The 21,200-nt window shown below is 41.8% G+C and overlaps 3 protein-coding genes across 3 annotated transcripts; all 3 read left to right on the top strand.

The window, feature by feature from the left end:
* The first annotated feature begins 387 nt into the window (after positions 1-387).
* LOC143298647 (putative G-protein coupled receptor 139) lies at positions 388-1,425 on the top strand. Its single transcript, XM_076611527.1, has one exon. It carries the CDS (start codon positions 388-390, stop codon positions 1,423-1,425), a length of 1,038 nt encoding a protein of 345 aa, XP_076467642.1.
* Positions 1,426-2,943: 1,518 nt separating this feature from the next.
* Positions 2,944-17,139, top strand: LOC143298646 (uncharacterized). Its single transcript, XM_076611526.1, has 4 exons — positions 2,944-3,367; positions 3,501-3,955; positions 5,172-5,318; positions 17,029-17,139. Exons 1-4 carry the CDS (start codon positions 2,944-2,946, stop codon positions 17,137-17,139), a joined length of 1,137 nt encoding a protein of 378 aa, XP_076467641.1.
* A 26-nt stretch (positions 17,140-17,165) lies between these two features.
* On the top strand, positions 17,166-18,203 carry LOC143298645 (putative G-protein coupled receptor 139). The gene has a single exon (XM_076611525.1). It carries the CDS (start codon positions 17,166-17,168, stop codon positions 18,201-18,203), a length of 1,038 nt encoding a protein of 345 aa, XP_076467640.1.
* The last annotated feature ends 2,997 nt before the right edge of the window (positions 18,204-21,200 follow it).

Here is a 21,200-nt window from a genome sequence, read left to right as displayed (position 1 = left end):
AGGGTAGCTGTTAGATACACATGTATGTTAAAATGTATGTATGCAGTGTGTGTGTGTGTGTGTGTGCGTGCGCGCGCGCGTGTGTGTGTGTGTCTGGTCACATTTTGGTGTGTGTATGTAACATAGATATGTTTTATGCTATCAAAAGCGTTTTTGTAAAGCACCTAGAGCAGATTTCTGGATAGTGTGCTATATAAGTATCCATTATTATTATTATTATTATTATTATTATCAACAGGCTGAAAATGAGGGGAAACCAGTGGAACAGCCAAAATACGTACTGCACCAGAGCCAGCGACTGTGGAATCCCCTACACCTCAGTGTGTCCAAACCAGATGTCTATGTGCTGTATCTACATAATACTAAGCAGCAAGAGGACGAATCAACATGAATAACTCCACAACCACCATTCCTGGAGTCCCCCAAACCACAGCATCCTCCAACAACGCGACAAACATGACCACGACATTCCCGGAACAGCAAGCAGCCATGATCCTCCGGAAATTCTACACGCCGGGCCTTCTCCTTCTGGGAGGGTTCGGGAACCTGACCACCATCCTGGTCATGCGTCACTTCAAGGACCGCAACGCCTTCTCGCAACGCGTCATACTTATGGCCCTTGCCGTGTCAGACCTCTTGCATTTGTACGTCGGCGCGTTACGTGATTGGTTGTCCTATGTGTTTAACGTGAAGGTGTCTTCGATGCCGTGCAAGGTCGGGATATGGTTCACATACGTCATGGGAACAGTATCGGCGTGGCTGTTGGTCTGTGTCACTGTGCAAAGAATGGTGGCGGTGAAGTGGCCGCACAAAGTGAGAATTGTGTGTTCCTTGCGCCGAACGTGGATGATCATCACAGCTGTGGTCTTTTCTGCATGCATCGTCCATTTCCCTATTTTTTTATTCACTGGGGTCGCTTACAGCATTTACTGTGACCACCAGTCAGAGTTGCGCGACAGTGACTCCATCTTAAGGGGTTGGGTGGACGTTTCCATCTCCTGCATTATCCCCTCCCTCAGCCTCGCAGTGTGTGACGTCATTCTGTCCTTCACCTTGTTCAAATCCTCTGTATCTGCTGCAGCTGTGTCCAGTACCGTGTATGCCATCTCCAACACTCCTGCGCACAGCGACAGTCGCAGGAAGCGTGCTTCTAAGACGACAGTGATGGTTCTGGCCCTGTCCTGCACGTTCATCGTGTTGACCTTGCCTGGTGCTGGGTACATGGTATGGGTCAGTTACTTTGGGGACCAGCTGACCAACGATCCCAGACTATTGGCCATTTCGGAACTTGCACTAACAGTGACCACTCTCTTGTGGTACACCAACAGCGCTATCAACTTTCTGCTCTACTGCTTTACAGGCTCCAAGTTCAGGAAGGAGTTCTTCAGCATGGTGTGCTGCAGTGTCAGAAATCACCACCCCTGATCTGTTCAGGGGAAAGTGTGTTGGGGCTTCACAGGGAGAGAGAAACCAGCAGAATATCATATGACTCTCCTCGCATTTCTGAACAGCTTTCCAAATCATGTTCAGACTCCAAACACCTCTCTTGACTCTGTGGGAGATTTAACACTGCAAATGTCATTGCATCTTCAGCAGAAACAACTTAAACTGTACTTCACCTTCAGCAAAATTCAATATATAATCTTTTCTAAAATTATGAAGATCCCCTGACAGAAACAAACGTTAGATATTGAACTGGAAAGGAAATGGAAGAGCACTAAGGAATCTTACAGTAATAACTAGACAAAATGATAATAGTTCATCTTATCAGCAGCCCCATACCAAGAAACTGCTATCCCATTATCAGGGCTACTATGCTTACAATTTATGCAGTATATTGACAGAAGACCCACCAGTATGCTTAGAGAGGACCAAAGTATTCGAAACTAAGAGTAACGATAGAACAAAAGTTCACGTGAATTATAGAATCTATAGAAGATACGTGCAAGTACATGAAGTAGTCTTAAAATTTCTAATGACCCAGAAACCTGTTTGGATTAGGCACCCATCAGTGTACAGCTGATCAACGTGCTGTCACGTCAGTTGTGTTAATGATCCCTGACCAATTCTGGAATCTCCCGAACTCTCACCCACTGTGCAGTGACAGTGGGTCCCTGAATCTTGTCACTGACAACACTGAGAAGAGGAGCTGATGTTCATTCAGTGACAACCTGAACGTTGTGGCACGACAAACACGTGCTTTTAGCGCAACCCACACCACTCTCTAACTGAACGGGGGTGACAAAGAAGGAGGGGGTAAGGCGTACATACCTTGAATTGTCTTGAGACGTGACAGTGAGAGCAGAGAGCCTTGTCGAATTCAGCCTTTGTCCTCAGCCAGTCCCTACACTGCCATTGAAGTAGACTGAATTGGTTGGAGGTAGGAGGTATCAGTAGTATTAACAGATCCATAAGCTCCACACACACACACACACACACACACACACACACACAAACACACACACACGTACGCACGCACACACACACACACACACACACACACACACAGACAACGTCGATTCCACAAAAATGAAAATTGAGCAGATTCAAGCAAGATTTCGAGGTGTATGACAGGGTTTGACATGCTGCCTTTCAATCGACCATCAGAATGTGCATCAATCCCAACGACGACTGAGTACCTCTATAAAGTGCAGAGAATATGAATCTCGGTTTTTTGTATTGATATTTCATTCATCCTTTCCAGTTTGTATTCTAAAACAAATCTCATTCTCTCATCCACTGTTTTGCTTGTATTTTCCTTTTTTGTAAATATATTATAGTGTTGTATCAACAGGCTGAAAATGAGGGGAAGCCAGTGGAACAGCCAAAATACGTACTGCACCAGAGCCAGCGACTGTGGAATCCCCTACACCTCAGTGTGTCCAAACCAGATGTCTATGTGCTGTATCTACATAATACTAAGCAGCAAGAGGACGGATCAACATGAATAACTCCACAACCACCATTCCTGGAGTCCCCCAAACCACAGCATCCTCCAACAACGGGACAGACACGACCACGACATTCCCGGAACAGCAAGCAGCCATGATCCTATGGAAATTCTACACGCCGGGCCTTCTCCTTCTGGGAGGGTTCGGGAACCTGACCACCATCCTGGTCATGCGTCGCTTCAAGGACCGCAACGCCTTCTCGCAACGCATCATACTTATGGCCCTTGCCGTGTCGGACCTCTTGCTGTTGTACGTCGGCGCGTTACGTGATTGGTTGTTCTTCGTGTTTAACGTGAAGGTGACTTCAATGCCGTGCAAGGTCGGGATATGCTTGACATACGTCATGGGAACTATCGGCGTGGCTGTTGGTCTGTGTCACCGTGCAAAGAATGGTGGCGGTGAAGTGGCCGCACAAAGTGAGGATCGTGTGTTCCTTGCGCCGAACGTGGATGATCATCACCGCTGTGGTCTTTTCTGCATGCATCGTCCATTTCCCTGTTTTGCTGGACAAAGGGGTCACTTCCAACATTTACTGTGACCACCAATCAGAATTGCGCGACAGTGACTCTGTCATAAGGGACTGGGTGGATATTTCCTTCTCCATCATCCCCTCTGTGTGTCTCGTGGTGTGTGACGTCATTCTGTCTCGCATCTTGTTCAAGACCTTTGCTTCTGCTGCAGCTGTTTCCAGCACCGTGTACGCCATCTCCAACACTCCTGGGCACAGCGACAGTCGCAGGAAGCGTGCTTCCAAGACGACAGTGATGGTTCTGGCCCTGTCCTGCACGTTCATCTTGTTGACCTTGCCTGGTGCTGTGTACATGGTATGGGTCAGTTACTTTGGGGACCAGCTGACCAATGATCCCAGACTATTGGCCATTTCGAAACTTGGACTGACAGTGACCACTCTCTTGTGGTACACCAACAGCGCTATCAACTTTCTGCTCTACTGCTTCACTGGCTCCAAGTTCAGGAAGGAGTTCTTCAGCATGGTGTGCTGCAGTGTCAGGAATCACCACACCTGATCTGTTTGGGGAACAACTGTGTTGGGACAGATAAACTAGCAGAGGTATTGTATGACTCTCTTCATTTCTGAACAGCATTCCAAATGTTCAGACTCCAGAAAACTACCTTGACCCTCTCAGCTCAGTATTTTTCCAATTTAAAAGCCATTGCATGATCAACAGAAACAACTGAAACTGTGCTTCACCTTCATCGTCTCAGCAGCCCCATGCCGCAAGACTACTATCCCATTATCAGGAATACTATGCACATAATGTATGCAGCAATATCACAGAACACCAGTTCACGCGAATCATGGAATCTATAAAAGATATTACAAGACCTTATAGCAGATGTGTGAAGCGGTCTGACACCTGATAACGAGCCAGAAACACGTTCATATCAGTTTTCCATCATGTTGCAGCTGATCAACGAGCTGTTGCGCCAGTTTTGTCATCGGACCATGACAAATGCCGGAAATTCACAAGCTCTCTTCCCCTGTGCAGTGACACTGGAAAAAAACAGAAAAAAACAGCGTTGAATCTGTGTGGCTGCCGGCAGATCTATTGGTTGGTGACGTGCTGGGAAGCAGGAACCATGATAAGGTGATGACGCAATATTGTAAATTCATCGTCAAGACTACTAGAAATGCTCAACAAACATTTGCATGCAGCCATGCAAGCATACATACGCATAAAAATATGTATATTAGAAAGAAAAAAAACAGAAAACAAAAAAACAACAACAAAAAAGCTCCATAGTGTTGATGTATCTTGCCTCATCTTTCAAACCACGTTTCCATGGCACCTGATCTGATTGAGTATTCCCGGAATAATGCCCTCGAAGAGAGCCCGAGTATCTTAAAGAAAAACAAAACCCGATGAGTTGTTGTCACGAATCGCCTAGCAGGCTTGATGTGCACACTCCGTCCCTTTTTTACTTATTGGACTTTTAATTAACCAAGTTTTTATTGTGAATGGTGTCAACTTCTCTGTCATGACCTGGATAACACCGTGGTATCTTTTTCTTCGACTTTTGGCCATGGATAACAGAAATACGTTTGAATTTCTTTGGTCTCTCTCTCTTCTCTGTGTCATGGCAAGATCGCCAACCACTGTGAGTGATCTCTTCGCACGGCCTGCCAGTGTCAATGTGTCGTTTTGTCAGTTTCCGTGCACTCTTCCAGCACAAGTGCACCCACATGACACCATCAAACAGTGTTTATTCCGTGGCTTACTCTCGGGCACAGATCATGGATTATCAAAACCAGTGTTCATCTTCTCTGACGACGACCAGCGCCTCCCCAGTTTCTTCCTCCCTGCCATCATGGACTTGCGCTCTCTGCACCACACTGTGCCGGCGCCTGTAGGGACTAGGGATTCATTCCCAGTGCCTGCTCTGTCTCAGGAAGAAGCGTCCTTACAGAGGAGGTCGTAGGAAGCAGGGCAGGAAGATTTCTGTTTGGATTTCCAGCCGTGCCCCGCCCACCAACAGTAACTGTAAGTCTTTTCCATCAATCTCACTCAATCATTCTCGGAAATGTAACTTTGCTAATCTGATCAAGATCGACACCACTATTTCCGCCCAAGAACATTCCGATTCTTTTAAAATAATGTGTCTTAACACCCAGTCGTGCAGAAACAAAACAGATGCAGTGTGTGACTTGATCATCGAGGGAAACTATGGTCTTGTGTTTTTAACTGAGACATGGCTTAGACATACCGGTGATGAATGTGATATTGTTAATGTGACCCCTCCTGGTTTTACTTTGAAATCTGTTCCCAGAGAGACTGGTTAAGTGGTGGACTTGCTGTTTTGTTTAGGGAGAGTTTAGCTTGCAACACACAAGTTTATACTCAAGACCTTGATTTTAAGTCCTTTGAAGTGTGTGAAAGCTCGGCTGTGCTACGACAACCAGCATGTTACATTCGTCAGTCTAGAGACTACCACTAAACAAAAAGAACAAACTTTCCAACAAAATGTTATCGATGAATTTTGTGATTTGATGGATTGCTTTATTTCATGTGATAACATTTTTATTGTTGGTGATTTTAATTTTAATTTTGATTCACCTTCTGATGCAAATGTTGCTTCTCTTAAAAAGATACTTGAAAACTATTGTTTACAACAGCTTGTTAAGGCTGCCACCCACCGTCACGGTCATACATTAGACTGGATCATAACAAACAGTGAGAACAGTGTGACAGATTATCTTCTTGTTGACAAACTCATCTCTGACCACTCTGATATTATTTAATCTTAAGCTCATAAAGCCTGTAAAGATAAAGAAAAATGTTTACTCACGCAATTACAGATATCTTTTAAAAGCTGATGTTTCAGAAGTATTTGCCATCAGTCTGTATACCAATGACCTGATCACATTTTACAACGCTTCCCTCCAGGAACTGCTTGATAAGCATGCCCCTCTCACAATGCGTGTTGTGTTTGATCGTTTATGTGCACTCTGGATGTCTCTTGAAATCAAGATGGCAAAACAGCAGCGTCGCTCCACTGAGCGAAAATGGCGAAAGTTTGGTCTGGAAATTTTCAAGCAGATATATGCTCACTTACGCAATGTTGTAAATCAAATGATCCGCAATGCGAAAAAGAAACACGTCTGCTACAGAATTACTGACGCTGATTCCTCCAGAGTTCTGTTTCGCTTGGCCAATTAGATGATGGAGAAGGATGTCCGAACTGTTCTGCCTAGCAATATACCTACTGAAAATCATCTAGCTGATAAATTTATTGATTATTTCACTACTAAAATAGAGATGATTAGAAGTAGCTTCGATTCTCCTACTGATTCTGGCGAATCTGATACTTTTAATGGAACACAGTTCTTTAGATTCCAGACAGTTACCAAGGAGCAGGTCAAAGATGTCATCCTCAAGATGCCAAAAAAATCATCCAGTCTCGATCCTGTCCCACATTCTATACTTTACCAATGTTTAGAAGAATTACTACATATTATAACCAGTATCATGAATAGATCCTTGACCTAAGGTGTTGCTCACAGTCCTTCAAGCATGCCTTGGTGTGTCCCCTTTTGAAGAAAGCAAGTCTTAATCCCGAAAACCTGAAAAACTATAGACCAGTTTCAAACCTCCCATTTCTGTCTAAAGTTTTAGAACGTATTGTGCTTGGCCAGCTCATGAAACACCTTGAGATCCCAGTCTCCTGGAGCCATTTCAGTGAGCGTACAGAAAAGGACACAGCACGGAAACGGCCTTATTACGCGTATGTGGTCAAGTGAGCCTGTTGCTAGCATCTGATGCAGGCAAGGTATCCATTCTGTCACTGCTGGACTTTTTTGCAGCATTTGACACGATGGACCATGACATGGTCAGAAAGTTGTGTGCTGTGTTCGGACTCAATGGTACTGTTCTGAAATGGTTTCATTCCTACTTATCAGGTCGCACATACTCTGTCCTTGTAAATGGAAACCAGTCTGTTCCGCCTGTGCTCAGATATGGGGTACCACAAGGTTCCGTCCTGGGACCTGTACTCTTTACAATGTACACACAACGTCTAAGTTTGATCATCCAACAGTCTGTACCTCACTATCATCTGCTGATGATTCTCAACTGCATGATTCTACTATTCCCTCTGAAATTCCATGTTTAGCTTCTAAATTTAAAACTGGTATAGAAAATGTAGCAAAGTGGGTGAAACAATACAAACTAAAAATGAATGACGACAAACAGAACTCATGTTGACTGGTAATAAAGATAAGCTCAAACAGATAAGTACAACGTCTATCATTTATTCTGGCATAGAATTTTCTTTTTCTAGTTCTGTCTGCAATCATGGTTTTTACCTTGATTCATCCCTCACGATGGAAACTCATGTGAACCACCTGTGTAAAGTTCTTTACTTTCAGCTTCGTCAGATTAGTAAAATCCGCCCCTTCCTGTCTGTTGATGCCGCCAACAAACTTGCTGTTGCCTTCATATTATCCCGCCTAGATGATTGTAATTCTCTCTTAGCTGGCCTTCCCAAGCTGGCCTTCCCAATGATAAACTCTACAAGCTCCAGAAAGTACAGAATAGTGCAGCTCGATTCGTCCTTAAAAAGTCAAGGAGAGAGAGCGCTACTGCTCTCCTGCGGACACTTCATTGATTGCCTGTTCAAGCCAGAATTGAATATAAAGTTGCCTGTCTGTGCTTTCAGTGCCTGAATTGTGATACCTCACCCTCATATCTTTCTGAGCTTGTTAACCCGTACTTGCCAAACAGAACATTGAGATCTCTTGATTCCTCCCAGCTAACTGTTCCCCGATACTTCCTTAACTCCTGTGGAAAGAAGTCATTTTCCGTCTTCGGCCCAACAACATGGAATTCTCTGCCTATTGCTCTCAGACAAACAACTCATCTATCTACCTTTAAAGCAAATCTTAAAACTTATTTCTTTAAAAGATACTTGTCAACTCAAATAGTGCTGTTGTCCCAGGCCCATGGCAATGTGAATGTGTGTGTGATGGGAGAGTAGAGAGAATGGGGGTGGGTAGATGGATGGTGGTGGTGTGGTTCGAACGGGAGAATGACCCGATTTTTACCCCTTTTACCTTTTCTATCCAAAATTTTATTTTACAATTTTTACAAAATCTGTGGCATGCAGATTACGATTATGTTCCTTTTTACAAATGTTCCGTATTTCAAATAAAAATTACTGTCATCTCAGCCGTTTAATAATATGTGTGTCTGTGCGTGTGTGTTAGTGTGAGTGTTGGAGTGTAACAGTTGTAGTATTAATGGTATGTTACTCTGTGAGTTTTATGCATTGTGTTTTTTATAATATTAATGATTCTGTTTTATGTTTCTACTTTTTATATGGTTTCTTGTTTCACTTTAAGTACTGGATTGTAAAGCACTTAGAGCTTGCGTATACTTGTATTATAGAGCTATATAAAAATAAAATATTATTATTATTATTATTATTATTATTATTATTATTATTATCTTCTGTGGGAATGCTGCGAATGCCATGTCTGAAATACTTAAGGTAGGCAGTGGTTGACATTCTAGCATAAGGTCACTGTCTTTGTGTCCTAAGCTGGTATATTGGCTATGTGGTCGCATTTTTAAGAGAAAAACACCATTTGCTTGCCTGCACATCCAGAATATAAAAAAAACGCATTCCCTGATGTCTTTTAAATCTGCAGGTGAATTCTCACTGGGAAAGCCCAGACTGTTGATTGTTACTTTTTTTTAGGATCGAGTTGAAATACCCACACCTCGTCTCCAGTTACAATATCCCAAACGCGATTTCAGCCAACTTTTGGAACATGTGTGCATTCCAACAAATCCTTACCTTCTTTTGTTCTTCATTCTACCTATGAGTGACCCAACGGGTACAATGGTTCCCAACGCCAAGGTGATCATAGAAAATGACACTGATACTTCCCGATGAAATGTTCAGTGTAATCGCTGTTTCCTACAGGTACTTCTTAGATTCTCCTCAATCACTGAAACACCTCTTGAATAAGGATGGTTACTGGACCACCACAACAGGTACCATCTTCGTGCATTAGTTTTTAAACCAGTTTTTAACTTTTGCTCTGCATGGATATTGCTTGCCAAAGCAATGTTACAAACGTTAAAAAAAAACTTTCATTGAACGATTCTCCAGGCAAAGTTTGTAATGGATCATTACACGAAAATTACGCCGTGAAAGGTCCACCTTTCCTGCAGAAGGGGCATAACTGTTACCCCACATTTTGCCTTCCTGGGCAGAATATGTTTTCAGGAATGGAATCATATTTGACATCTTAGCTTTGGTATCATTTATCTATTGTATGACGTAAAAGACGATTCTGTAGTTTTTCTCTGTTCAGCTACAAAATAAGCCTCCCTCGTGGGTAGTTCTTTTCATATATAATTTCTCTATGAAATTGCTTTAAAAACTACTCACATAGTGTTGAAGTCTGTGCTGAAAGAAGATGATATAGAGCTTGACGTATCTACATTATTGTTATACACCTCGTACGCCCAGATGACACACTTGCAGGATGAATACACTTCCATACTACAAGAATCCTCTGAAATAACAGAAGGTAAGGAAGTTTTCCTGTGTGCAGTTCGGTACTATTCCATTTTCAGACAACATCAACATCAAAAATGCAATGTTCACGTGGACAGTCAAGGTGGTGGGATAACAAATGTGAAGATGCAAAGGAAGAGGAGTACTACTTGGTAGAATATTTTGACCTCAAGAAAGCCTCGATTCTTTGAAAATGATGCGAACTCAGAATTGTTCTGGCAAAAAATCATATCCCTTACAGCAGTGAACTCTAACGTCCAGTAAGATATCACCACATGATTTGTTTCACTATTCGAAATAATTACTGTCACTGGAGCAAAATGTAACTGATGCAGACATTGATGGTGAAATTCCAGATGCACTTCATAATCATCATTCTAAGAGTTGCTAGCAAAATATACAGCACGGTTATCAGTGCCAGACTATCACGTTTCTGCGACCGAAATATTATCTCTGAAGCACAAGCAGGTTTCCAGAAAGGTTGCAGCACAACAGACAACATCTTTAGTCTGCGATAACTTGTGCAAAAACATCTAAGCAAGCATATATATTGTTTCTACTATTTACTCGACTGTGTGCACAAAAATATACTTCAGTACTTACTACTTTCAGAAAGATTACATGGTGAAATGTCTGACACATTACACGGAATGTCTGAAAAGTGTATAGGCTGCAGTTAATGTTGGAAGAAAAATCACATAATATTTTGAATACATGTCAAGTGTAAGGCAAAGTTGTGTACTGAGTCTTCTCTTGTGCTCCACATTCTAATGTTCTCCACATTCTTATTTGATTTACAAGTAGAGTTGATCAACTGTGGGACACGAGTTATTGATATTCTTGAGGACGAGTTATGTGTACTTTTTTCTGATGTATGCTGAAGATATTGCTACTGTCTCTGACTGTATCAAACCTTAACAAAAGATCTGAACTGAAAAAAAAAAAAAAATGAAAGAAATAGATGGGGGTTGGATGTTAACAAGGGCAAGACCAAAGTTGCAGTTTTGAATTGTAGTTTTAGGAAGAGATGTAAACAAATGATTTTTCAATGGCACAAAGCTGAAGGTAGAATCCTGTTACAATTAGCTTGGAGTGATCTTTTCAGCCTCACGGAAATGGACTAAATGTGTAGACGTCCTTTCAGGTAAAGCCTCAAGAGTTGTTGCAGGAATCAATCGGTTATATTTCAAACTGAAACTTCCAGTTGATCTGGTTTTCAAATTCCTTTACACGAAGATAAGGACATTTCTTTTCTATGTTACTGGATCTTAGGATTTCCGAAACATGATGCCTTCGGAAGGGCACATGTTAAAACATATAAGATGACACTGAGTGTTGGCAAAAAGATAAAAGAGATCATGGTAGACTGCAAATGCTTATTGACACTCAATCTCGACTCACGAAATACTGGTGGAGAATCATAAACTTGAAAAACAAAAAATACCTAAAGTAATGCAATGATATGTTGTACGTATGCTGTCGAAAGAACTGGGCGTCGAAAGTAAGACTTTTACCACGTATGTATACCATCACCTTTGGCATAATCGCATCTCCTTTGAGGAAGACTACAGTTTATACCATCCATACGTCATTAGGGCAAATTATATCATAAGTTCAGACCTTGACACCAATAAACGTGCTGTGTGTCTGCTCAGATGTAACCGGCTACCCCTTAATGTTGTCCCATGTTTTGGCCAGTTAATGCCAATCCGCCATACTGCAAACCATGTGACGGAAATCACGTTGAAGATTTAGTGCATTCCCCTTTTCTTTTTTTTTCTTTTTGTCTGCACGAAGTATGTGGCGTTAAAGAAGAAATTGCTATCTCTGTATTACTATCGCTTTCCAAAGACGCTTAAAGAACAATTATTTTGTAAAACTCCCAAATGTAATTTTGCTGCTAAACTGCATTGTATGCTGTATAAAGCATGAAAAGAAGATACCAATAGTTACAGGACCTTGTGCTTTTGATGTAAATGTTCATCTATACATAGATTCGGTTTATTCATTTGTCCTTGTCAATATGGGCCTTTTCGCATGTAAAGACTGAATAAAATTATTGTTTTTGTTATTATTGCCATTGTTATTATTGTTGCACATGCCCCTCCCTTCTTCCCACCCGCTACACACACACACACACACACACACACACACACACACACACACACACACACACATTCACCCACAGACTCAGATATATATATATATATATATATATATATATATATATATATATATATATATTTGATAGTTAAATAAAACCACTGAGACTGAAACATTAATGCAAACAACAACAACAACAAAAACAAAACAGACATCAGACAGACAACAGAAAGGAGAGAAAAAAAAGAGAAAAATTAGAAAGACAGACAAAAAGAGCAGAAGAAGAAGATTCAGAAGAAATCAGGTGGTATGCATTAGACATGGAAAATAAACGTCGCTGTTGAAAGGGTCGGAAGCAAAGAAGTGTACTCCCCCTCACCCCCTCCTCGCACCTTCAAAAATATATTTGAGGGCGTAAAAAAAAAGTAACAAAAATTGCACGCTATTTTGCTAAACTATGAATGATTGAGAGTTATGAAAGACACAGAGATAGATAGAAAGGGGGAGAGAGAGGGTAGAGCACAGACTGTTAAACAAAGTCAGTCCAGGTATTTTAGAACATGCTTTGATTTGAAAAAAAAAAAATGAAAAAAAAAGTTCACACTGGTTTTTTTCACAGTAGGGGACCAATTCAAAAGTGCCCCAATTTCAATCACACGGCAGAACCGGAAGGACGACCCAGTGTGGCGCTTTTGATAGTGTCTGAATGCTTGATCTCCCCTGCAGAGAAGCGGTCTGAATGGCTCTTTTTGAATTCCCTTCAGCCATTCTGCACCAATAACGAGCAGGATTACAGCCCGCGCTTTGCATAGCCTGAGTTTTTCTGTCCTTTTTGTTGTCAGTCTGCGTGTCTGGATATAAAAAAAAGTGTGTGTGTGTGTGTGAGAGTGTGTGTGTGTGTTTGTGCATGCGTGTGTGTGAGAGAGAGAGAGAGAGTGTGTGCATGTGTGTGTGTATGTGTGTGTGTGTGTAACAGGTCGGAAAGAGAGATATGCCGTGAGAACTGGCAAAATCGATACTCAGTGACTATAGCTGCGTAATATCATTGATGTTTTCATGACACACGTTTTCCGTTTCTGTTCCTTTCTCTCTGTCTCTGTCTGTCGATCTGTCTGCCCAGCTGAAGCAGCACCCTTCTGCATTAAAATAATTCAAAGCAAGGTATTTCAAATACCAATTTGATCTCGTTTATGACTTCGTATATTTTGACGCCTACATGATGGAGTCGAAATCAGCAGAGAAAAGCACTCGAAATAATGTCACAGGTAAACCTAAGCCATATGCTAATGCCACAACAATAGCCAACAAACTCAAGGAGTTTATATTCATTTGATATGGACATGAACAAATCAGAACCTAACAGGCAAATACAGAACTATCTGTGTACACTTTTAAATAATCAGGGTACTTTATTCGAACACGTGATCAATATGAAAACCATCATTCTTCATTACATTTTGTGTCTTCAATCACATCTATTCATCCCATGATCCCAACATTGCTTTAAGTATTAAATTTAATCATTTGACGTCAAATGTGCAGCAGCCTTGGGGATTAGTCTGCTTGCTTCGGAACTGAACATGGTTCGATCCCGCTGGCATGCTTAAAAAAAAAAAATTGTTTCTCCCAAGCTTTTATATATCATGTTTAATACAGTGCACTTTTCTTTACATCTGTTTTTTCTCTCTCCTCGTGATTCCTTTACTGGATAAAGCGCCAAGCACAAGTAGGTCTTGAAGGCTTTGCCTCTTGTTATTGTTGATTTTAAAATCTGTTTTTATCATATCCTGTGGAGGAATGGGCCATGTATTTGATAGTGAGACAGCTATTTCAAAAATAAAAGAGAAGTACAGTGATACATTTTTAAGGTCAAATATTCCTTGCTCTTTTCGAAAAATCAGTATCATATGTAATTTTTACGTTATGATTATGAACATTTTAGCTGCAGAACTTGTTTAGCAGTCACTTCACACAAACAAACAAACAGACAACAACAAAAGCAAACAAAAACGAAACGGTGACAGAGGAAAGTGGAACAGAAAATCGGGATGCCTTTTGTGCACTGCAAGTTTCTATCTGAGGAACAAGTAACAGTTGATAACGAGAGGACGAGTTGTACTTTACTTGATAAAAACGAAACAGTGACAGATGTGATTGCAATGACTTCAGTAATGAATTTCCTTTCTTGTGTTTTGTGTCCTTAGCATTTGCCGAAAATATACTGTGACAAGTTCAGTTCAATTAAATCAAACCTATTTTTTTTCTGTATCGTTGGCACATGCTACAAAATGTTGAATGTGTAATATTGTTAGACACTTAATGCATCATTCAGGGTATTGCTGCGTTAACTATTGTTGTAATAACAGTGTATTCACATCTTGTGCTTTCTTCCATCGAAAGAAGGCGCGAATGGTAAGGCACTGGAGTTGTGATCCAGTGATCAGGGTTCAAGGCCCTGTTTCAGCATGTTTTTTTTGTCCTCAGTGAACGTGGTTTACTTCAATGCCCCTGATAGCCCTAAAAGGCCATTGGACCTTTGACATTTCTAACATCGTAAAGCACTTGCGATAAGAAATTATGCACGCATGTCAATCTGCTATAAAGCATGCAACAATATACCTGCTCGCGCACCCATCCACCCACTCAAACATACGTGAATGCAAGTGATAAATGGCGATTCAAAGAATACAGGGATCAGAAGAAGGGGCGCGGAGAGATGCCTTAGTTGTGTAGAAGTGTGTGAAAATAATTATATGTTTCTGTCGTCAGATAATCTCACCTTTTGTTGCTACTTTATTGATGATGCTTGTATTTTTCTGTTTTTTTTTGTTTTTTTTTTAATTTCCATATTTTTTGTTCTATGTGATCATTGCTGATGTTGTTTTGTTTACTTCAACCGAGATGGCTTTAACGAACAGTTTCAGTCAACATGCACGTCACTTGTATGTACTTGCTGCATATGTGCTTTGAAAATCTAAGCAGTAAACACTCTGTCACTCCACCACTGGATAACTTTCAGGTCTCAACATCACATTTCAGGCGTGTGTGGCCCTTATGTTTAAAGGGTGAGGTGGGGTGGGGTGGTGTAGCATCATGCAGTTTGTTTTTGTGGAAACCCAAACCCGCACAGTTTAGCCTGGAGTGTTTCTATCCCCAAATTGGAAGGTGAAATATTCATTTTGCAGTCTGGGTCTGGACATGGAAACGGAATGGTTGTGTTTGGTTGTATTTGCATACACGATTTGATGTTCTGTTTGTTTGTTCTTTGGCTTGCTCGCTTGCGTGTGCATCTGTGCGTGTTGTATAAAGTGTGTGTGTGTGAGTGTGTGTGTGTGTGTGTGTGTCTGCGTGTGTTTCTGTATATGTGTGTGCTTACATGCATGTGCTGTATCTGTGTGTGTGCCTGCATGAGTGTATGTGAATTTGCGTCCGCACGAAACATGCACTTGCGCGTACGTTTTAAGGCCAGTATTCAAAATCATACACAAGTGTCATGTTTTCTGTAACATCCCCGTGCTTTCATGCATTTTTCGCTGAGCATTGGACAAAAACAAAAACAAAACCGAAATTAAACAAAGAGCAAACAACAACAAAATAGAATATGAAAAAACCTCGGATCTCTGACATTACACCATAGCTGTCAAACTCCCTTTACAAGCCACTGAAATCGCTCCGCGTTATCTGCCTCCATCAGTTTGTTCAAATATTCACAAGCGGCTGCATTTGATTTTGATTCTCCGCCCTGGCATGATCGGTGGTTTGGACCTGTCACCCTGTATAAATGACCGTGGACTGAACGTTTTAGCACTCAACGTGCATCGGCCGTCAGTCGCTCTTGTCTGGTTCAGTTTGACCATCCGTGTGGCTGCTGACTGCTGCTTCATGCGCATAACAGGTCAGTGTTTGTGTGTGAAATCAAGATTTTATTTCATGGTGGTAAACTGAATAAGCTTGCTTTTTTTTTTTTTTTTTTACATCCAGCAATCAATAAAAATAAATAGGAAAAAATATAAGAGAGACAGAGAGTGAGAGAGAGACAGAGAGATTGGTGTATTGAAGGATAGACAGAGAGACAGACATTGAATAGTAGACACATAGACGGATACGTATGTAGGTTCATAGGTAGATAGCAGACTGATTAAGACACACGGACATACATGGATGTATGAATGGACAGAAAAAAAACAAAAAACAGGAGAACGGTAAATGGATATAGATAAAGACAGACAGACAGACAAATAGATAGTTGGATAAAACAGACAGCAGATAGATAGACAGATAGCTAGATAGATAGCCTAGGAAGCGAGAGAATCTGAGTGCACTGGTTCGAATCACGGCTCAGCAGCCGCCATTTTCTCCCCCTCCACTAGATCTGGAGCGGTGGTCTGGACGCTAGTCATTCGGATGAGACGATAAACCTAGGTCCCGTGTGCAGCATGCACTTAGCGCACGTGAAAGAACCCACGGCAACAAAAGGGTTGTTCCTGGCAAAATTCTGTAAAAAAATCCACTTTAATAGGAAAAACAATGTTGCACGCAGGAAAAAAAGGTGGCGCTGAAGTGTAGCGACGCGCTCTACTGGGGAGAGCAGCCTGAATTTCACATAGAGAAATCTGTTGTGATAAAAACAAATACAAATACAAATACATAGATAGCTAGAGAGATGTGCTGGCGTTCTGTTTTTATTTTCCTTTCTAGTCAGTGATGGTTTCAGCCTGATGCTACCCTTTCCAGTGGACCCATGCATTACAGAGCATATTAATCTCGGTTTTTCATGCTCACATTTCATTAATGCTTTTACAGTTTGGATTTCAGAAAAATCTTGTTCTCTCTCTTTTATTCTTTCGAGTTTTGTTCTCTGATTTTCAGTTTCCAATAGCTTGTTTTCTTTTTCTCTTTTTGTGAAATATGTTTTATGTTGTATCAACAGGTTGTGCAGCTGAGGGACTCCATTGCCACAGCCGTCTATGAATTACAACAGAACCACTGGCCTTGGAATCCCCCACACCTCAGCATTCCCAATTTGACGTTTGCATGCTGAACCCATATACTGATCAGAAGATCAACATGAATAACACCACAACCACCATTCCTGGAGTCCCCAAAACCACAGCATCCCCCAACAACGGGACAGACACGACCACGATATATCCGGAACAGCAAGCAGCCATGATCCTCTGGAAATTCTACACGCCGGGCCTTCTCCTTCTGGGAGGGTTCGGGAACCTGACCACCATCCTGGTCATGCGTCGCTTCAAGGACCGCAACTCTTTTTCGCAACACATGTTCCTAATGGCCCTTGCCGTGTCAGACCTCTTGGCGCTATACATTGGCACATTACGCGATTGGTTGTTCAACGCCTTTAACGTGCAGCTGTCCCCGACAGTGTGCAAGATCGGCCTTTGGTTGACATACGTCATGGGAACCGTGTCTGCGTGGCTGTTGGTCTGTGTCACCGTTCAAAGAATGGTGGCGGTGAAGTGGCCACACAAAGTGAGGATCGTGTGTTCCTTGCGCCGAACGTGGATGATCATCACCGCTGTGGTCTTTTCAGCATGTGCCACCCAGTTCCCTCTGGTGCTGCACGCGGGGATCGTTTACAGCAGTTACTGTGACCGGGCACAGTTGCGAACCAGTTTCATATCTGTTGTGAGGGGGTGGTTGGACATTTCCATCTCCTCCATCATCCCTTCCTTGTGTCTCGTGGTTTGTGACGTCATTCTGTCCTTCACCTTGATCAAAGCTTCAGCTTCAGCCACGGATTCGTCCAGTACCCTGAACGCCATCTCCAACACTCCTGGGCACAGCGACAGTCGCAGGAAGCAGGCTTCCAAGACGACGGTGATGGTTCTGGCCCTGTCCTGCACGTTCATCGTGTTGACCTTGCCCACATTCTTGTACATGGTGTTGGTCAGTTACTTTGGGGACCAGCTGACTAACGATCCGAGGTTGTCAGCCATTTCGGAACTAGTATCGGCAGTGACGAGTCTGCTGTTTTACACCAACAGTGCCATCAACTTTCTGCTCTACTGCTTCACGGGCACCAAGTTCAGGAAGGAGTTCTTCAGCATGGTGTGCTGCAGTGTCAGGAATCACCACACCTGATCTGTTGGAAGGGGGCGGGGGCACAACTGTGCTGGGATTTCACAGGCATAGAGAAACGAGCAAAGGTATTGCATGACCCTTCTCATTTCTGAAATACAATCCAGTTCGTGTTTTGTCTCCAGCCAACTACAAGAATATATGAGCGCTTTCATAATTCAAATGTCATTGCATGTTCTGCAAAAAGAACTTAAAACTGTGCTATACTTTTAGCTCGATTCAATGATATAATCTTTTCTAAAACTTTGAAGGTATAGTATCCCTGAGGAAAAACGTTCAATACTGGGTAAAATGGTGAACTGGAAGGGAACTGGGAATGAACTCCGGAAAGTGATAGAAATCACCAGACGAGAAAGTCCATCTTCTCAGGAGCCGCGTACCACTGGACTGCAGTTTTACACCTCATGACATTGAAAAGCAATGTTCTGTGTATGAGGCTGCCGGCAGATCTGACTCACGGCGACGTCATGGGAAGCAGGTAGTACGACGTGTGATTACGCACAATTACAAATTTAACGTCAAAAATACGAGGGTCGCTGAATAAATATTTGAATGCAGCCGTGTGGGCATACAAACACATAAAAGACTACTCCACCTTATCGAACACGTGTCCATGGCACCCGATCGCGTTTATTGAGTATCTAAAATAACGCCCTCGAAGAAAGCTCGAGCATCTTAAGCCCTCTGGAACTGCATTCTTCTCAGATGTCACTTTAACAAATGGGAAAGGAACCAGTCACAACGGGACAAATCTAGGGAATAAGGGGGAAATGTGACTGCACTGATTACTACCAGAAAATCGAGTTGCTGCTGCAGTGTGTGCACTGGCAATGTCTTGATGCAGCAGGTGACTCCCGGTTCCACTGCGGGAATGCTGTCTGCATCATGCCTGAAACATTTCAAGTAGGCAGTGGTTGACATTTCAGTCTGAGGTCATCGTCTTTCTGCCGGGAAGTGGTATGGTTTCTGCATAGCCGGATTTTGAAAAAAAAATAATACACTACCATTTCCTAGCGTGCATTTCTTGATTTGTTTTCATTCTTATTTTACTGCATTTCTTGATTTAAAAGAATTACATGTGGGTTCTCAGTTTGGAAACCCGTCATACTAACGCATCATCTTTAGTTACAATGTCTTCAATGCGATTTGATCTTCCTCTGTCAAATTCTGGAGCAGGTGTATTCTCCAAGAAATCCTTACCAACGGATACAACAGTTCCAGCGGGTACAACGGTTCCCAAGGCCAAGAAGTTCGTAGAGAATGACATGCTTGCCAACGCAATATGATAAACTTAAAAATGTTTTCACTGACCGATTTTCTCCACCAGGAGTTATAATGGATCATTGCACGAAAACTGCGCTGAGAAAGACCCATGTTTCCTGTAAATGAAGTGTGACTGTTACCCCACATTTTGCCTTTCTGTAGGTTTCCAGGAATATAACATTTAACATCTTAGCTTTAGTATCATTGCTTTATCATATAGCATATGATGATCCTCTAGTTTACTCAGTTTAACATCATTGTGTTGTTGTTGTTTTTTGTCTGGTTGGTTTTTCTTTCCTTTTCTTTTTCTAATGAAATTGTTCAAAACTGATTTCAGAGTGTTGTAGTCTGCGCCAAAAGAAGACGATATAAGAATTTACCTGTTTACATTTTAGTTTACAACGTGCATGCCCAGATGACAAACTTGCATATGAATACACTTTGATACCACAAGAATCCTTTGAACCAACATGAAGTAAGGAAGATGTTTTTCCTGTTCACTTCTATACAACCTCGCAATTCATTCCAGAAGATCTGGACAATCTACAGGCCTCTGCACTGTCCACGTTTCAGACCTGAACCAGAGATCAGCCATCCAGATGCCAGCTAACTCCGTGAAGTGCTCGCGAATCAATGTCTGGGAGAGATTCCTGAACACATGACGTGATATCTGTGGCCACAACTGTGGATGGGTGTGAAGTTTGACAGGTCTGTGTCCATCATCACTGCCTCATGCGTACGGGTTACCATCACATTGTGGCTCACGTTCAGTCTTCTCCTATGTCTGTTAAACTTGGTGTTTGAGTTGATACTGATCTGATGCATTGATCTGGTTCACGGACTGTGTGAAAAAGAAAGAAGTGCCGGTTGATAGGTTACTCATCTGGGGTGGTTTCAAGAGAAATCTCAGCAGCGCCAAATTTGCTTAGCGTTGAGACCGCAGCTAAGATTATAGAAACTGCGTAGATTTAGGGAAATTCTTAGTTAAAACAAACACAGCGTTGGTAAAATCCATCGTTGGGATTCTGCACATCATGTGACTGTTCGGTCAACGGTAGGTGTAGTGTGTCTTTTTTTCACTCCCGTCAAGTCGATTCAGACTTCATTCTGGTAAGGAACCTTGTGATTTCGGATCATTGTTTACTTTCAATGTCACACTTCTTTTCACGTGAGTAGTGCGTTTAGACAAGATGACTTTCGAAATCTCATGTACGTTACAGAAAATTCAAAAGACCATTTGCCTCATGAAAAATTAAATGATTTCTTTCATGCTGTGGCACATATAATGAATTGTTTTGTTAACTTTTTGTGTGGTAAAATTCTAGAGCTTGTTGTTAGGTATTTACGTGGGGTAGACACGTTTGTCGCTGGATATGGGTGGTATCTCAGTGTGTGCATTACACACTAGAATCATACAGATCTGATCCAGTGATACTGACAGACACTGTGTATGACTTAGGGTAACAAATTCATCAAAGACAAAGATGTGCTTGCGTCCCAGCTTACCATGACTGATGGTATCCCAATTATATCAAATCAAAAAATAATAATAATAATAATAAATAAATAAATAAAAAAGACTCATCGCACAAATTATCGCACAAATTCGTTATGCTTTAAAACTGAATGTGTGAAACAGAGAGACAGGGACACACACACACACACACACACACACACACACACACAAATGGTAGGTCACACGCAATGAAATTAAACCAGTCCACATACTTTTTAAAA

The sequence above is a fragment of the Babylonia areolata genome, chromosome 24 (assembly GCF_041734735.1).
Source record: "Babylonia areolata isolate BAREFJ2019XMU chromosome 24, ASM4173473v1, whole genome shotgun sequence".
Lineage (NCBI taxonomy): Eukaryota > Metazoa > Mollusca > Gastropoda > Neogastropoda > Buccinidae > Babylonia > Babylonia areolata.
This window is presented reverse-complemented; position numbering and strand designations above follow the sequence as displayed.